The following is a 19,980-nucleotide window of genomic DNA, read 5'->3' on the forward strand; positions in this document are numbered from 1 at the left end:
CTAAATTAGTATAGACCTTAAAATAAATTTGTAGCAGCACTGATATTGGAGTGATCCCAGTTGTATGGATGATTAGTCCTGGCGATCACTGTAGTAAGTGACTGTATTTGAAAATAGTAGTGATTAATTCTACAAATTCTGGTGCTTATAAGTCTTGATGGCTGAGCTAGTTTCATATGGGGGAGACGGTCTGTAAAGGAAATATGAAATCATGGCATGTTACCAGTGGGTTTAAGTTCTAGGAGACCAAGATGGGTCGATTCCCAGAAAAGTACTTCAACAAATGACTTTAATATTAAGGTACGAAGTTATTAAAATAACATTATCAACTGTTATCAGCTGGTTTTCCAATACAGCATATCCAAACACATATCTGAAACACTAGAACATCAATGTTATCTTGAATATTGAATATTGCCACCTTTATTGGAAAAAAAGAGACATTTATTAATAAATATTTATGACGGCTTTATGTATGTATGTGTGTGTGTGTGTATGTATATATATATAAGTGACACTTGGAAAATGGCTGCCCCCATACTGCAGACGAAAAACTGTCTGCAGTACGGGGGCAGCCATTTTCCAAGTGTCACCTTTTTGTATTAGAACAGCGCTGCGGCTGCCGGGACTCGGGAGAGCTGGGACCCGGTGGTGCAAATAAAACCACCGGTCCGGCGGCAGAAGGCAACTATCATCCCGCAGCCCCCCCCACCCACCCCCCCCCCGGCGCCCACATACCCTCAGCGCCTCCCCGCCACCGCGGGGGCTGCGGGACGATAGTTACGCCACTGCAGTGGTTACCAAACATTCTTAAGTTAGTGCCCTAGAGTATTAGAATTCGTTTTAAAGCACTCCTAGGCCTAAAGTGTTTTTTTTTTTTTTTTTTTTTTTTTTTATTCAGAAATGCACAAAAAATATTAATTTAAGTACTTATGTCATATTTAGGTTTAATTAAGTGATGAGGGACAATATTCGCTTCTGTTTGTCTACATAGCTTATGACTGGCAGCCACCAACCAGCACTTTTTTTTTTACTTTTTATTTATCAAAAAGAGGAAAAAGACATAGACATTTTTTTAATAAGGGAAAGTAGAGAGAGGGGGTAATGTGGGAGGGAAGATAGAAAAAGAGGAAAAAAGGAGTAAGAGGGAAGTGTAAGGACAAATTCAATTATTCAGGTATTTACCAGCACTGTTTTTGCTTTATTACATTGGCACATTTGGCATCCACTGGTATAGTGTGTACCCAGCTTTAGTGATAGTGTCCTGATGTGAAGAGGGGTGTGTGAATGGGAAGTCTTGCACTTCACATTAGATGATGGTAGGAGTTAGGCCCTAATGGCACAAAGTACTGATATCCGGCTCCAATGAGCAGTTCGGATGGTTAGCACTACTGCGTCACAGCGCTGAGGTCATGGGTTTGATCCCCACCATGGCGGAGTTTGGATATTCTCCCCGTACTTGCGTGGGTTTCCTCTGGGTACTCCGGTTTCCTCCCACAATCCAAAAAATATACTGGTAGGTTATTTGGCTCCTAACAAAATTAACCCTAGAATGCATGTGTGTGCATGTACATGTGGTAGGGAATATAGATTGTAAGCTCCATTGGGGCAGGGACTGATGTGAATGTTCAAATATTCTCTGTAAAGCGCTGCAGTATATGTGTGCATATACTGCATAAGAAACTGATAATAAATAATGACACTAATTTCAGAATAGAATATATTATGCACCTGTGTGTGAAACTTCACCTTAACTTGTTTATTCTTTCAACTAAAACTACAATGGTCACTGATGCATAACTTGTGTTATTAATGTAGTAAAAATATAAAAATCTGTTATTACAGTGCTGTTTAATGAACATGGCAGCCATCAATGAACAGGTGAGCCAACGTTGCCATATCTGTAGCAAATAAAATAATAATAATTCAAAGCATAAAATAGAAGCAGATGTTTGCTGACCGATTTCTGAGCAGCTGCCACAAAAGCCTGAATGAGCCAGGCCTGATCTCTGCTATTAGAAGAGTCAGGATGGAAAGACAGAAGCTTATGTCCATCCATGCCAAGACATGTTTGTGACGAGAGTATTCAGCTGCTATCAAGCATAGATCCTAATTAGCTAAAACCCTCTGTTGTTTCCCTGACCCTGATGACTGAATAACATTGTGCTCCTCCTGTTATTAAATGTCAGTTTTCACTCTAGCGTTTTTCCACTTTTCATCAGTATTAATTACTGAGCTCTGGTTACTCTATGTCCGAAGGTATTTAACATGAAGACACATTGTAGCTGGTGAATACCGCTCATTATCTATTCCCTTTTAGCTGGAGGAGGGCTCATTATATCAAATTGGTGCTTGATTTGAATGAAGTAATTGGTTATAGGTGTTTATTTCCCACAAAGGGGAATATTTTCTTTCGGGGCATCGTGTTAGATGATAGGAGATCTATTGTGGAGACTTAGGGACTGGCATCAATGGTCTGTTCATGTTGTGGCGCCAGGACAGTGTATCCCTACATGATCTGCACTTAGGCAGACTGCTCGCCATATTAGATTGATACATTTTTGTCTCCATGTTTTTGTAGCTTGACTATTACGCAATATTCTGCAAATACCAGCTTCTTCTGTACATATTAATGTTTCTTCATTCTGGACTTTAGACATTACATCTAGTACTCTGATTTATTGTACCTATTCCAATTAACGGAGAAAAAAAAAGTATGTTAGACCCAGTTTAATATATGTAGAAAGTTGGGAGCAGAATGAGGCCTTAAAATGTAACTATTTGAAAAGCAGCTGGGTAATTATCCAGCGTCAGAATGTTCTATATTCAAATTGGTTTTCAGCTTTTCCAAAAAATAAGATTATTTTTTTTTCATCCAGCTGGTAGGTCTTAAAGTGGTGATGGTGAGGTGGTGAAACTCACTGTGATACCTCAGCAAGTCATGCGGAAGCTCCCCAGCGGCTAGATGGCATATGATACACTGTATGCAAAATGTCCACATATAATGTATCACATGCGAATCGATGTATTCTTGGTGCAGCAGTTACAATCTCTGGATCTGATCCAAATGAGTCCGCACATCGGATCGGAAGTAAGACATACCATTGACACTTCACACGATTTATTGGCCCGATGAATCAAAATAGTGTAGATAAAGGCCAAATCATACTAGTGTCTGGCCATCTTCAGACCAATGTTTCTCCCTTATACATGCCTTCTGTTTCCCAAAATGTTCATGTGTTTGTCATTGATGTCTATTGAAACCTGGTGATTTCAGATCTCTTCTTGGCACAAATTGTTTCCAAAACTCTTTCATCTCAGGCTACCTCGTCTCTTGACCCTAAAGTTATCATGTAGGTCAAGTTAAAAAAAACAATTATGAATGACTGGAGTCATTGGTGGTTTTACCAAAGCTTCTGTTGCATTCTACACTGGGGCAGATGTATTAAGCCTGGCAAAGAGATAAAGTTAAGATAAAGTGGGAGGAGATAACATACCAGGCCAATCAACTCCTAACTGTCATATTTCAAACACAGCTGATTGGCTGCTGCGTTATCTCCTTCCTCTTTATCTCAACTTCATCACCAGTTTATCTCTTTGCCAGGCTTAATACATCTGTCCCAATATCTCAGCTTGTCTGGTTTAAGAAGCTTTGGTAATGACTCGTCTGTGGTCAGGAAAATGTTTGAGCACTTGGTATTGAACCACTTTAAAGCTGTGACTGGCCCCCAGCTAGATGTCCTCCAGTTTGTCTTTTGATTAAATCGGTGTGTTGAGGATGCAGTCAACCTGGGCCTGCATTATATTCTGCAACACCTGGATATACCTGGTACCTATGCAACGGTCCTGTTTGTCAATTTCAGCTCGCCCTTCATTAAAATTGTCCACAGTATCCTCCATCCCAAACTATTTTGCCTAGTAGTCATGAAAGCTACCTGTTCCTGGATTGTGGACTTCCTGACAGACAGATAATAGGTGGTGAAAGCGAGTTAATTCACGTCTCAAGTGCATAGCATAGGAGTCCCCCAGGGCAGTAAACTCTCACTCTCTGTACACCACTGAACCCTGAGACGCAATCAGTTAAGATTATTACATTTGTTGACAACACTGCTGTCATCAGTCTCATCATTGACGGGGATGAATCATCCTACAGATGAGAAGTAGAGCGGGTGGCCCGGTGGTGCATTCGCAACAACCTAGAGCTCAAAACTGTTAAGATGGTAGTGGACTTTAGGAAGAAGACGGTTGGTGTTCCTCACTAAAAATTGCTAACCGTGTGGTGTCGCTAGCAGACTCCAAGTTAATGGGGATCACAATCACCTGGGACATTAAATGGAGGTCCAACTCTGATACCATTGTCAGAATAGCGCAGCAGAGGTTCTTCTACTCCACGATCGTGGAGTCTTTACTGTGCTCCTCGATACTTGTCTGGTACGGCTTGGCCAGTGAGAGAGGCAAATGCAAGCTCCAAAAAGGTGGTCAGAACGGCAGAGAAAATCATCGGGGCTGACCTGCCCAGTGTCCAGGACCTGTGCCTGTCCAGAGCTAAAAAGCAGGCAACAAAGATGGTAAAGGACCAACTACATACTGGCCATGGCATGTTTCACCTGCTGCTATCAGGCAGATGCTAGAGGGCTGTCCCTGCCAGGTCTTCCAGAAGCATCAAAAGTTTATTTCCACAAGCGTTCCACCTGCTGACACTTACACTCCTGAACATCTGACTGATTAGTCACACTGTAACCCACTGCATATAATCTACAATGTCTCCCTTTTGGTATATATCTATCTGTATGACATTATGTGTTCCGCCACTCATAGGTGCAGATTCTGTGGGTGCTTGAGGGCCCGAGCAATTGATGAGCACCCAACCGCTCAGCAGCGGCCCACCCGCCCGTGTCCCACTGCACTCCTCCTCCTTCGTCGCTGGCACAGGTACTGTGTGTGCATTTACGTATTTGGCACTGTTGCCATACTTTGAATATTGTAGACAACTGTGCTGCGTAATATAAATTAGTATTATTTTGTGGCCACGCCCCCTTCCCATGAAGACACTCCCCTGCTACCACACCTGCAAGTGACAGCCTGTCCCCCCTTAATCTATTCAGCATGTGCATGCCGACCGCCCCCCCCCTCTCTCCTGGATGCCACTGCCACAGCCTAACCCTAACTTTAGCCTAGCCCTGCCCTGACCACTGCCTAGCCTTAACCCTACCCTAACTAGTCTATCCCTAACCTAACTGCAGCCTAGCCCCACCATAACCAAATTGTATCCCTAACCATACCCTAACCACAGCCTAACAATACCCTAACCACAGCCTAACCCTACCCTAACAGCTGCCTATCTCTACTTTAACCACAGCCTAACACTAACCCTACCCTAACCACAGCCTAATCTTACTCTAACCACAGCCTAACCCTAACCGCAGTCCATCCCTATCACTACCCTAACTACAGCCTAACCCTACTCTACCAACCTACCCACAGCCTAACCCTACTATACCAACCTACCCACAGCCTAACTCTAACCCTACCCTATCTGCAGCCTAATCCTACCCTAACTACAGCCTAATCCTACCGTAATTGCAGTAGCTTAACCACAGCCTAACCTTAACCTTTCCCTAACTGCGGTCAAGCTGTCTGCCTACCCTAACTACAACCTAGCCCTACCATAACTTTACCCTAACCACAGCGTAACCCTGCCCTGACTACTACCTAACCCTGCCCTAACCACAGTTTAACCCTACCTTAACCACAACCTAGTCTTAACCCTAACCCTAAAATGGTCAGTTAACATTGTGACATGCTTTATGACGCGTTGCACAGTTTTCAGCTAATTTTGTTTAATTGGATACCTTGGGTATCGGGAACACACAAACAAATGTATTTTACCTCTCTAAACCTAGCACTCAATGAAATTCCCCATTATGTGTATAAGGTGTGTGTATAAAGCATAAATAAATGCATTTTGTGCTTACACTTAGACCCTATACCTAAAATATCTCATTATGGTAACAAGAATATTCGAAAATACAGAAAACTCCTATATCCAAAATACTTCTGGTCCCAAACATTTCACATATTAGAAACAACCTGTGCGGAGTTTGTATATTCTCCCCGTACTTGCGTGGGTTTCCTCTGGGTACTCTGGTTTCCTCCCACAATCCAAAAATATATAGGTAGGTCAATTGGCTCCAAACAAAATGAACCCTAAAATGAATGTGTGTGTGTATGTATACATGTGGTAGGGAATATAGGGCCTTAAGGTGCGTACACACGTACAGATTTTCTGTCTGATCTATCTGGGGGAACAAAAACCTGGAAATGTATGGGAGCAACTGACAATCAAAAATTTCAACCCAAATGCAGTAAAACAGAAAAAAAAATATATGCTTTGATACATTTTTTTATATCAGAATGATTTAAACAACCTGTCTGACTGATCACTGTCTGTTTTCAAGTGTTTGGGAACAATTTTTTGATTGTCCTTTGCTCCCATACATTTCCAGGTTTTTGTTCCCACCAGATAGATCAGACAGAAAATCTGTAGGTGTGTACGCACCTTTATTCTAGTTCACTCTTAGAGGCAAATTCCTTCTCAAATTGACAAAACCATGTGCACTGCAGGTGGGGCAGATGTAACATGTGCAGATAGAATTAGCTTTGGGTGCGGTTTTTCTTCAAAGTGAGATCTATATTGCAGTGTAAAAATAAAGCAGTCAGTTAGTATACCTGCACAGAAACAAAATAACTCACCCAAATCTAATTCTATCTGTACCTGTTACATCTGCCCCCCCTGCAGTACACATGGTTTTGTCCATCTGAGCAGGCATTTGCTTTTAAGAGTGAACTAGAATAAGGCCCATAGCTTGTAAGCTCCACTGGGGCAGGGACTGATGTGAATGTTCAAATATGCTTTGTAAAGCGCTGAATAATATGTGTGCGCTATATAAATAACTTATAAATAAATAAAAAATGTAGCCAATGTTAAAGAAACTAATGTTATGAAAAGTGGCCAGCAGGGGGAACTATAGCCTAAGGGAAGTTAGTATAACTAAGGTTGTAGTTGGTATATGGAAGATTTGATTAGGTTGCACATAAAGAATTGCAATTTTCTTGCTGTTTTCTTACTTATGTATTCAAGTGCAATTGTACTCATAATGTTTAGATCAGGGTTGCCTACCTGCCCCTCACCTTCAGGGAGAAAATGCTCTGTTCCTGGACTTCCCTGGTAATGTATGATTGCCATCACCTGTGGTGAAACACCTTTCTTATCAATTACCTAGCTCACCACAGGTGATGGCAACAGGGCCGCCGAGAGGTAAGATTTTGGGGGCTTGGCCTAACCACGGGAGGCGTGACCACCTACCACAATTAGGCCATGCCCAAAAATGTTTAGGGGGGGTGAAAAAAATAGTCTAAAGTCGAGGGGGGATTGTTGGGATTGTCTCCTCCCCCCCCCCCCCCCCCCCCAGCACACAGCAGTGATGTAGGTGTGTGCTGCTGCTGCCAGGGAGGGGGGAAGGGTCAGACCAGGGCCCCCGCCGGGCCCATCCAGGAAGGGCAGGCCCGGGTAATTGCCTCCCGGATGGCAATTATACATTACAAGGGAAGTCCAGGAACAGAGCATTTTCTCCTTGAAGGAGAGAGTCAGGTAGGCAACCGTCATGGCTGCCGACAGGGGGGGGGGGGGTCTGCGGGTACTTGAGTCCCGGGCCCCGGCGCTCTGACAGAGGGTAGGGCCCGGGCAGCTCTACCACCAGCACTCATGCAACTTCACTTGCGTTCTACACTGCCGCACTAAGCCGGCGTCCGGCCGCACCCACTCCCACGTCCAGCGGAGATGTGCAGCCTGCAGTGAGTACGCCCGGCTCCGAGTTCAATGCGGCACACAGGAAGCTGGGACTCAGAGTCTCCACACAAGACGCCCCCACCACCGCGCGGCGTGACGCAGCATGGTCTGGAGAGAGGAGCTGCATAGTGTGTGCCTTGCATGGACATGGTAAGAGATGATTGAGACCTTAAAATCATACTTAACATCGAGTGCTGTATTTATATACCCACTGCCCACCAATGTTTATATATTTTTAGATTCCCACTGCCCAGCAATGTATATATTTTGACACTGCACAATGTTCAAAGATCATTAGGTCGACACAAGCATTAGGTCGACATGGTGTAGGTCGACAGTCAAAAGGTTGACTTGGACACATGGCTCACTGCGCTCGTGTTTCGGGCACGGTGCCTCGCTATGCTCGGCACATTATTTTATTCTCCCACCACGCCCTAGTGGATGGTAGGGAATGAAAGACCGCCTGTTGGCACATGTCGGCTCAAAAACTGTGAAAAACCCAATGTCAAGCTTTTGACTGTCGACCTAGACCATGTCGACTTAATGCTTGTGTGGACCTAATGACCTGTCGACCTTGTCCCATGTCAACCTAGACTCCTGTCGACCTTTCAGTATGTCGAGCTAGTGGTGTCGAACTAATGACCATCTTTAGGTCGACCATATGACCGTATCCCGGGACCTGCCTTACCTCCCTCCCCCCCGGCGCTCCTCCTGGATCCTGCTCCTAATGAAACATGGCCCTGACAAAATGTCGTCCCCCTTAAGGCACACAGTTTTTGAGGATGCTAAAGGAGGCGGTTGCCTTCTCTAGAATCCTTAAAAACAGTCTGCCATTTTGTGAAGGACAGTTTTCATTAGCAGGAGCCAGGAGGTGCGTCAGGACCGCGGGTCCCGGCCCAGAGCCGGAGGCGGCAACAAGAGGAGGGCTAAGGCAGGGCTAAAGGGGTTGGGCTGCTTGCCGAAATTCTGGCAGGGGTGTTGTCATAACATGCACAAGTGGATGATATAGTGGACATGGGTGTGGTATGAGTTGACAACAGACGGGATTTGCTCATTGCATTTTCTATTCTTTTTCTATGGGGGTCATGGACCCTTACAAGGGCGAATAGTCCCTGTCTGTTGGGATCCCACCTGTCGAACATTTAAACCAGGCTTGTCCAAACTATGGCCCTCCAGCTGTTGTGAAACTACACATCCCAGCAAGCCTTGCCATAGTTTTAGCATTTCGTAATAGCAAAACTGTGGCAAGGCATGATGGGACTTGTAGTTTCACTACAGCTGGAGGGCCATAGTTTGGACATGCATGATTTAAACAGTCAGGATTCCGATGTTGGAGTATTGACCATCACGATCCCGACTGTCGGCCGTCATTTGGCACCCAGTGGACACACACTGCGGTAAATAATGGGGAGAACCTACAGTACCTACAATGAGAAGTAAAGAGGGCAGAGGAATGGGGGATTTTCATATTGATGCTGGGACTGTGATGCCATTGCATCTGAGTTCTTTCTGTGTCTGCCAGACACTAAGGCCGGTTTCACACACTCCGGCTCCTGCCGGACGGTGAAATTCCGCACGGCCAGGGAGCTGTGCCGCACACAGTAGTTTATCATGGAGGGGATGGCCACAGCCCAGCAGCCGTCCCTTCCAGAGGCGGGAACCGGCTGCAGCCGTGCGGCCGGGCCGTCCCGTGTGAATGGACACAATAGTGTCCATTCACAACTAATGTGTGCGGCATGGCTTCCTAGCAGTGCGGGATTTCACCGTCCGGCAGGAGCCGGAGTGTGTGAAACCAGCCTAAGGGGTTTATTTACAAAGATGAAGATGGGATGTTGCTATGGGCAACCAATCAGTTCTATATATTATCTTCTAGAAGGTGTTAAATAAATAAGTATATTCTGATTGGTTGGCAACATCCCATATTTAATTGAACTCCCATAAGCTCCTAAGGCAGTGGTTCCCAAACTTTTGTGAATCACGGCACCCTAGAGCATCAAAACATTTTCAAGGCACCCCAAGGCCAAATGCTTCTTATCGAGAAATTCAGAAAAAAATATTAAATTAAGTGCTTTGAGTTTATATGTCACAGTTATCTGGTGAGCGACAGGATTTGCTTCTGTTTGTCCACATATATTATGATTGGCAGCCACAAGCACTGGTTTTGCCTGGTACATTGACCATAAATAATATGAATTAATCTTGGTCCACCAACCCAAGGCACCCCTGCAAGTGTCCTGAGGCACCCCAGGGAGCCTAGGCACACAGTTTGGGAACCACTGTCCTAAGGGCTAAATCTAATAGCCATCAAGTTGCCAGAGATGCCATATTTTTGGCAGTCATTTACAAGGCAAAACAAGGTTGGTTCTGCTTTGTAAATTATTGCCATTTTAAATATCAGTGCCCACTCGCACAAATTCCACACCTCCAGCAGGATGTTACATTTTGGCCCTTATTCTGGTTCATTCACTTCATTCACAGCGGCCACTCGTTCGCACGGGAACAATGTTTTCTGCGCATGAGTATATGCTGTGTGCATGCAAACTTGGCGAAAAGTCTGTTCCCCTTTGTGAGCGAGCAGGGGTGGAGAGGGGCATGGGGTGTCGGGCTGGGCCACTAGCATATGTAGACGCCCAGCGTTCATGGGCGTTCCCATGAAAACGCTGGGCGTACACATGCTAATGTATCTCTGACTCAAGCATCGCTAACGAATCCCGCTTGCGAACGGGTGGCGCCGGCTAACCATTTGTAAGACGGGGTTAGGGTGACTTGCAAGGATGCAAATTCGCATCCGAGTGAGTCAACCACTAGAAGTGGGATCTCCTATGCACACCAGACACCACAATGATGCAAAAGTTTGAAGCTATCTTGTGTTTTAATGTTTTTGAGAATTTGGACAAAAAAATAAATCCACACATAAACTCAAACAAAAAAAATACATTTACATCCACGATGTCATTTACTCATTGTCGCTGGTAGTTCTGTATAAAGAGGTTTAAAAAATGTTTACTTTGCACATGTAATAAATTGGTCACTGTAATCTAGCATCAAATTGAACTAATACAACAGGGTAAAGGAAGAACACATAACCAGTACAATGACGGAAGGGTGAAAACAAACTATTGGTGTCTTTCATAAGTATATAAAAACACTTTTCCACTATACCTTGACACTGAATTTCTGCATATGTTCACTAGTATTCCACCCCATGGATTGTTGTTTGCTTTCACTTACTTCATGTAAGTAAGGACATTGTTTGTTTTCTTGTGTATATTTTGTTCCCTTCTTGCACGTAATGAGTGCCCCCTCCGCTTGGACTCCACTGAGCACTCATTCTTTTTGCTGGGTGCCTAAGCCCAGTCTTCTAATAACATTTCTTTTTAAAAGCTTCCAAGGACAAATGGTACCATGCGGTGCCTTTTATCATCCTTACAGGGCTGTTTTATCTGCATTTGTCACTTCTTTCTACGAAGACTAATAGGCGATTAGTTTGGGGGGAAACAGCAAACTGCTGATTGCTGTGATAGGTGGGACAAGGGCTGAGAAATTCTGCAACAGTCCATCACCCAATTTCCTGTCAGAGAAGCTGTCACCACTTTTCTAAACTGAACCCATGAAAATAGTGTTAAGGGCTCATTCATGCAATTAAGTTTCTATGCAGATTCTGAGCAGTATGACTGCATGGACAACTGGTCGAAACTAGAAGAAAGGGAAGTCAATGGGCATTCATGCAGGGTTTGGCTGCAACCACAATGTGAATTTTCTCCTATATAGAACATCCTATATAATAAAGGCTAGTGCTGCTCCTCACCACTATGGGGGGATTAAACATTTGTGTGCTGGTGAGCACCAGATGGTGGCCGACTGAGCAATTAAAGTGTTGCTTTATTCGTGCAGCTGTAGGTGATTGTAAAAAGATACAGTTACTCAAATAAAAAAAGAGCAACTTGCACCTTGGCAAACCATGTTGCAGAGCAGGTTGGGCAGATTGAAAATGTCCGCAGAAATTTATATTAGGGTAGAGGTTACTTCCACATTTCAGTTTAATGAGAAAGAAGCATCCCAGTTATTTGTTTGTTCCATACAGTTGCAGTTAGTATTTTCCCTGAACGCAAAAATGTTACACATTTTCACCCCTTGCATTTGCAACATGGTTTCTTCCACGTGCAAATTGCTCCTTGTTTGGTTTGCTCTGACTTGAAGTTTAAGAGAATTATCGCTATCGACAACCCAAGAACCTGTGTGCGCCCTACAAACAGCTATACAATTGTTTCTCTTGACCGGCACGTTAACATAATATCTGCTCTCACATGCAGTGACACCTGTTGGCACTAATAGCGACATGACGAAAAAGGGGCATGGCCTCACAGAAGTTCTCTGTTTGCGTCACTAGGGGTTGTGGCCTTGTGGAAAGCCCTGCAGCTACATAAGCCTGAGGGCGTACCCAGCATCCCCAGAGAAGCTGGGCTTCCCCAGATATGCTCGTTAATGACCATCTTTATCTTCCAAACATGGAGCTCAATCTGTAGAATATTGATCATGTCGTTTGTATATTATAGTTCCATGTGCACGCCCTACAAATGACATAAATGATATTCGGTACTTGTGAGTTATCTGGGCGTCCGATTTGGGTACTTACGATTTGCATGCGATTTGCATTCGATATCGCATGCGATTTACGATTTGCATGCGATTTAGCATGCGATTTGCATAAGATTTGCTATTCATTTCATTACCCCACTATCCCCAAAGTGTGTCTATCAACGTGAACCCGAAGCGTGGCGAGCGCAGCGAGCCCGCGAGGGGCGGCGGTACGCGTCCTCCGACCTTTTCATGCCCTACTATCCACTAGGGCGTGGAGTGAGAATAGAATAGTGTGGCGAGCGCAGCGAGCCACCGAGCCCGAAGCGTGGCGAGCGGACGCGGACACCGCGAGGGGACGCGGACACCTGTGAAGCCCGCAAGGGCACGCGGATATCTGTGAAGGTGTCCGCGTCCCCTCGCGGGGCTCGCTGCGCTCGCCACGCTTCGGGCTCGGTGGCTCGCTGCGCTCGCCACACTATTCTATTCTCACTCCACGCCCTAGTGGATAGTAGGGCATGAAAAGGTCGGAGGACGCGTACCGCCGCCCCTCGCGGGCTCGCTGCGCTCGCCACGCTTCGGGTTCACGTTGATAGACACACTTTGGGGATAGTGGGGTAATGAAATTAATAGCAAATCTTATGCAAATCGCATGCTAAATCGCATGCAAATCGCAAATCGCATGCGATATCGCATGCGATATCGTATGCGATCTAGTACCAAAATCGGACGCCCAGATAACTCACAAGTACCTGATATTCCCCTGTTGCTTCTCCCCGGACCCTCCTATGATTCCAGTCAGGTGACCCAGTGGCATCACTACTGAGGTGCGGCCCTGCCCAGTAGTGCCGCATGTGAAGTGCAGCTGCTGCGGTTGATAGACAAGGTCACCACCCAGGTGTGGGCTAAGGTGGGGATGGGGGGGTTCTGGCAGGTTTTGAGGTGTGTATGTGGGAGGGGAAATGGTCATCTGTCAGACCAGACTTAGGTCGACAGTCATTAGGTCGACCCCGGAAGGTCGACTGTCCCCAATGTCGACAGGGTTAAAGGTCGACATGGCTCAAGATCGACATGACTTAAGGTCGACATGGGCCAAGGTCGACATGGTTTTAGGTCGACAGTCATTAGGTCGCCGGTATTTCATGCCCTACCATCCACTAGGGCGTGGTGGGAGAATAAAATAGTGTGCCCGAAGCATTGCAAGCGAAGCGAGCGATGCGAGGGGCTGCAGTTCGACTCCAACTGTGTCCATGTCGACTGTGTCGACATTCGGGTAAAAAAAACAGTGAAAAACCCATGTCGACATAATGACTGTCGACCTTGGCCCATGTCGACCTTAAGTCATGTCGACCGTGAGCCATGTCGACCTTTAACCCTGTCGACCTTGGGGACAGTCGACCTTCTGGGGTCAACCTAATGACTGTAGACCTAAGTCTGTTCTGACAGATGTACTGCTTCCATGTGGGAGATAGTGGGAGTGGGGTGTGTGGGAGAGTAGAGGATTATCCAGTGTATGTGGGGGACCAAGGTGTGTGGTGGGAGAAAGGGTTATGGGATGTATGTGAGGGAACAGGGAGTGAATGTGTTGGAGGTTAGAGAGATATTGGGTGTATACCGAGGCAGATCAGTCGGCAACTGGTAATGGTGAGCATTACGTGTAAGCAGCATTACTAATGTCGGCAACTGGTGTGGGCATAACGTGTAAGCAGCACTACTACTGTGGGCAGCTGTTGTGGGCATTACGTGTAAGCAACACTACTACTGTCGGCAACTGGTGTGGGCGTTTACATATAAGCAGCACAAGGATTTCCCACCTTCCCTGTAATACAGTCCTCTATTTAAATTTCAAGGTTTGATACCAGCCCATTATTTAAATGAACAGTCACTGTAGTGTTCCAGATGATTTTAGCCAATATCTTTCATATCGTTCATAAAATTGTTCAGTGTGGATGCACAATATCTTTCATGATCAGCTCAAGGGAAATTGTTTAGCAATATCTTTCATATCTTCTCAGGGTTGCCTACCCTCCTGGAATGGCCGGGAGGGTCCCGAAAATCGTGTCTGAGCGCTCTGGCCATGCCCACAAACATGGAGCCCCCCCATTTCACTCCCCCCCCCCCCCCCCCCCCCCCCCCCCAGCCCCCTGAACTGGCTGCCCTCTCCCAGAAAGGGCAGCCAGAAAGAAGGTAAGTATGTATCTTCTAGTGTTTGGGTCTTTAATGTGTAACAATCATTTTCATCCAGTTCATTAATGCTGCTTTCAGACCCTGTATTTGGAAACGTTTCCAAAAACGGATCTGCCAGGTAATACCCCTTTCACACCGCATCTCTTAAACGGTATATTACCGTTTAAGTGACGTTTTTTTTAACACTGGCAGACCCGTTTTTGGAAACTTTCCAAATATAGGGTCAAAGCCAGTGCAGTTTTCAGCGCCGCCCTCCCCCCCCCGCGCACCGGTTAACAACCCCCCCTAGGGTTAACACATAACTCCCCCTACCCCCCCCTAGGTTTAACATCAATTAACACTTTGGCGTTGACAGCTCATTACCTATTGGCTGCAGCGCGCTGCCGCTGCCCTCCTCCTCCTGCAAGCTGCGGCTGTGTGCTCCTGCTGTTGGTGCCCTTGGTGTGAGTGCGGGCTGCTGCTAATGACCATGGAGGAGGGAGGAGGGAGGAGGGAGACTGGCTGCGGCAGCGGAGGCCTATCCGCCCCCAGGTCATCACCGATGCGCAAACGGAGAACCCTGGTGAGGACACAGCAGCAGCAGAGTGCCGGGGGATTTATCCAGGGCTTCCCTCTGATAATACTGCGTAGTACAGCAGTGTATACTGCGTGCGTTGTTTTGGGGGGGGGGCAGGCAGCGGGGGGCGGCTCCAGTGATGTGAATATTTAATGAGCGCTCATTAAATATTCACTGCGCTGAATTTAGGACCCAGCTCCTAAATACCGTTTCAGACCCGATTTTGATCCCAAAATACCGGGTCTGAAACGGGTAGGACCCTCCATTTTAACCGTTTTACAAAATCGGCTTTTGTAAAATGGTAAAATGGTCCTGCACCTTTCAGACCGCACAGATTACCATTTTAAAACGGTAAAAAATCGGCAAAATACCGGCTTTTAAGTGCGGTCTGAGAGGGGGCATTAGTTCCTGACCATAACAATAGGGGAGGGGAATTTTGCTCCTTCGCAATTTATTCCAAAAATGATGTCTGCAAAAAGACCTGTACACATACTTTGTGCCACATCTTCACTTTGCCTTGTTTTTGTTTGCAAAAATGTGGCACATACAGTACAAGCGTTAACGTCTGGTACAATATAATGGAGTTCTGTGGGACTGCTCAATAAGTACATAGAACACCATGGGGAGGCTTTGAGAGCACAATTTGAATACTCTGTTGATAACAAGGACAAGCTTTTTCACCTCCTCTGCCTGACTGAATGTGACACAAAACAGCAATCACAACAAAGCAGTTTCATTATTATACAGGTTTCCTTGCTGGGTGTATAATATTACCTGATACCACCAACTCAAACTTTTTTATTTTTTTCAATAAACCCCTAAAAAAGTTCTAATAATTTTCTATATGGTATAATTATGGTGACCTGGCCAGGTATGATTTTACATTGAATTTTAATATATGCTTTTCCTTTTTCGACTTGTGCCTATGTTAACTTCTAAATTGATTATCCCACACAAATACACTGGGAAATACACACAGAGGAGGGTAATTGACAACAGCAATACAACTGGAAAGATTGGGATAAATGACATCATATATATATATATATATATATATATATATATATATATATATATATATATATATATATATATATATATATATATATATATATATAGAGAAACCTTGGGGGAGCAAGCACTCATTACATTTGGTGATATAGTGGGTGCAAATCAGCCTGAAGTGTTATAGAAAAACAGAATATCCAAAGGATATAGATGGCAGCACTCCTGGTAATAATTGTAAAAAAGAGTTTTTATTTCACATGTCACCTGACATGAGGTTTAGCATATGTTGCTGGGGTACATCTGCAACTGATGGAAATAAGCAGGTACATTAAGAGATGGGTCTCAATTAAATGAATGGAACATATTCACCATTATGGCAGTCAACGGAGCCCGTTTCGGCTTATCCAGCCTTCATCCTGGACTGACCCACACTAAATCAGTGTCCCAGACTCGTATATATAGCCAACAACAATTAGGTTAATTCACATCACACTGTGTAATTTACTCAGGCCAATTGCGCTGCTCCGTTACTATGCACATGCATATTACCACCCACCGGATCTCCAAATATGGAGTATCCGGTTTTCATCCAATCAGAGAGTGCAGAACGTACACACCTCCGTACGTGTCACGGAGTTCAGTCTGATAGATAGGGGCGTGCGTCCGATGCGTCCTAGCGTCATCGCGCATCCGCCCAGTCAGCTAGAAGCCGGGACAGCCTCCGTAGTCAGGAAGGTTACTCCTCCCATCCGGCCGTGTCCTCCTGACGTACTGTCAGTACAACTAAGCAACGTTGCCCTGGTAACCCGCTGCCACCAATGTGCGCTGCAATAAGCATAGCCATCGGGGCCGGGTTGTGTCAGGTATATGCTTGCTACAGGAAGACAACGGTTCAGGTACACTAATTATAGCCTGGTATCTCGTAGCAACAGTCAGTCAACACCAGCCAGTGTCGACCACCGTGCCGAGCCTCATCAGGAATGAGAACCGCGGTCTGTAACCCTTAGGGACCACCTCAAGATCCTCTAAAATGAAAGTCAGGTGTACATAAAAGAAGGGTAGGGGTAATTTGGACGGCATATGCATTACAATAGTTAAGGAGTCGCGCAATCTATGACCAAGAAAATAAACATACATATAAATAATTGAAGTGCAAACCAAAAAAAAGAGAAAAAATAGAAAATAATCAGCGGAATTTGCTGGATATATTTCAAAAAATATATATAAAAAATATCTGTATGGAAGCAATATATCTCATCGCCATATCTCTTGAGAGAGAGACAAAAAACGTATGACAACCAACTTGTGCCACATCATTATTAATTACTGCTCACCACTTCGGTGATGTCTTTGACTCAGGGGCAATGATTTTAAACAAATAGACTGAGGCTCATCTATTATATGTGAGTAAGTAGAGGGACTATAAGAAGGATGACAATGGGAACTCTTCATTTAGGCCAGACGGTGATAGGGATGCAAGTTTCTTTATCCATTGGCATTCTCTTTGGAGAAGAATTTTATGTCTATCACCCCCCCTCCGCAACGGCGGTATATGATCTACCCGGGATGTAGAAAAAATCACGTAGAGAGTGTCCTGCTTCATGGTAGTGACGGGCCACTGGTGGGGTGGCCTGGTCAATACTAGTTAAAGCTTTTTTAATTGAGGACCTATGCATAGAGATCCTCTCCTTGACCATTCTAATGGTCTTCCCGATGTAGATCTTCTTACACGGGCATACGATGGCGTAAATAACGAACTTGGATTCACAGTTCAACCGGTGAAATATTTTATATTGTACACCCGTAATTGGATGTGTAAAATGTACTCCCGTGATGACGAAGAACAGTTCGCACATCCAGTACATTTATATGATCCGGTTGGTCTTCTTAGCCATGTATTATAAGAGCTCACCGAAGGGCTAATGTCGGAATATGTGATTCGCTGTTTGAGATTAGGCTGCGTCGGAAACTAAAAAGCGGTAACTGGGTACAGTCAGGTCCAATGACTGGGTCTGTACTTATGATATGCCAGTATTTGGTGACTGCCGCTTTGATCAATTTAGATTTTGTAGAATAGGTTGTTGGGAACACAACTCTGTTGACATTTTTTGGATTTTGACCCAGGGTGTAATAGAGTCTCTCTGTCAAGGTCCAAACATCTTTCTACAGCCGCCGTCACTTCCATCTCATTGTACCCACGGTCTAAAAATTTTTTAGCCATCAGTTGCAGGTCTTTTTGAAAGATCGTCTCTCTCGGATGTGATCCGGGTTACTCGAACAAGTTGGGAGAAGGGTAAACCCCTCTTGAGGGGTGCTGGGTGAAAGCTTGAAAAATCTAATAGGGTGTTTTTGTCCGTCTTTTTAGTAAACACTTTTGTTACAAATTTATCCTCTTGTACTGACACCGTCACATCGAGGAAGTCCATTGTCATGGGTGCCAGTTGTATGTGAAGCGAATTCGTCCTGGGATGTTGTTTAGAAATTCAACAAATTGTTGCAAAAGGGAGTGGCTACCCGACCAAATCAAAAATAAATCGTCAATATACCTGCAATAAAAAATTATGAATTTGGAAAAAATGGGATTTGACATAATATGTTGCCTTTCGTAGCTGTACATAAATAAATTAGCGTAAGATGGGGCCATATTGGACCCCATCGCTGTCCCAGATAGCTGCAAATAAAAAGCGTTGTTAAACATAAAGTAGTTTTTTCCGTAAAATGATATTCATAAGCAAAATCAGGTAATCGATGGGGGGGGCCATATAGTGTGGGCTTTCAGTTAAAATGGTCCGTACGGCAGCTGTACCTTCCTCGTTAGAGATGTTAGTGTACAGACTGCCGACGTCCATTGTAACTAGGAGACTGTTTTTGGGGGGTTTTTCCCACTCCTTTTAGTTAAAGGAGAAAATCAGTTGTATCACGAATAAAGTAAGGTGTTTCAACCACCACCGGTTGTAAATGAAAATCTACATATGCGACAGTGGTTGACCCAGTGACCCCCTAGCAGAGATAATAGGTCTGCCTGGGGGTGCCACTGGGTCTTTATGAATCTTTGGCAATATGTAGATTAAAGGGATTTTTGGAAAATCCTGCGTAAGGAATTTACTGGTATCCTCATTAATCCATCTATTGGACAGTCCCATTTTGATAACAGAATCAATTTCCAATTATAAGCAGACGTAGGGTCAAATGTTAAACGTTTGTAACAATCCTGTACATTTAACTGTTTCATCACCTCTGCTATATACTGATCTTTATCCAAGATAACAATACCCCCGCCTTTATCGGCGGGGCGGATTATTATACTGGTGTTATCATGGAGTGAGCGGATTGCCTGGGATTCAGATTTAGAAAGATTATTCCTGACATACTCGTTTTTAGAGTTGGCAATTTCATATTTCACCATCCTAAAAAAAGGTGTCAATAGAGGAATTCGTGGTTGGGGGATCGAATGTACTCTCCCCTCGGAAAGGACCTCTCTCACAGGTACCTCCCGTTTTATGCTTTTTAAAAAAAATCCATGATGTTAAGCTTCCGCTGGAAACCTGTAAAGTTCTACTTCAGTATCTATAGGCTTAGGTGAATGCGTCTGCACAAATGTCAAACCCTTTGATAAAATAGTCATTTCGGTGGGAGTAGGTGTGTATTTAGAAAGGTTGAACACCACTAATTCCGTGGTTTGGGATTAACCCCTTTCCTCTTGTGTCTCCTACCCCCTCGTCTAGTGGGACGTCGCCCTTTCGATTCCGGCTCCGTGTATGTACACGCTCCCGAAAAAAAGGACGCCGTCTGCCTCTAGAGA

At 44.8% G+C, this 19,980-nt stretch overlaps 1 protein-coding gene across 1 annotated transcript in view; it reads left to right on the plus strand.

Moving 5' to 3' along the window:
- The first annotated feature begins 1,834 nt into the window (after window positions 1–1,834).
- The window catches only part of FUOM (fucose mutarotase), an 88,811-nt gene continuing 70,665 nt past the window's right edge, over window positions 1,835–19,980 (plus strand). The window contains exons 1-3 of the mRNA XM_083146164.1: window positions 1,835–1,881; window positions 2,880–3,091; window positions 4,819–4,932. Of these exons, the coding sequence (XP_083002290.1) occupies window positions 4,857–4,932 (76 nt within the window). The 5' untranslated portion in view covers window positions 1,835–1,881; window positions 2,880–3,091; window positions 4,819–4,856. The remainder of the gene's footprint in view (window positions 1,882–2,879; window positions 3,092–4,818; window positions 4,933–19,980) is intronic.

Source organism: Crinia signifera, chromosome 6 (genome assembly GCF_055691185.1).
Source record: "Crinia signifera chromosome 6, ASM5569118v1, whole genome shotgun sequence".
In the NCBI taxonomy this organism is placed as follows: Eukaryota; Metazoa; Chordata; class Amphibia; order Anura; family Myobatrachidae; genus Crinia; species Crinia signifera.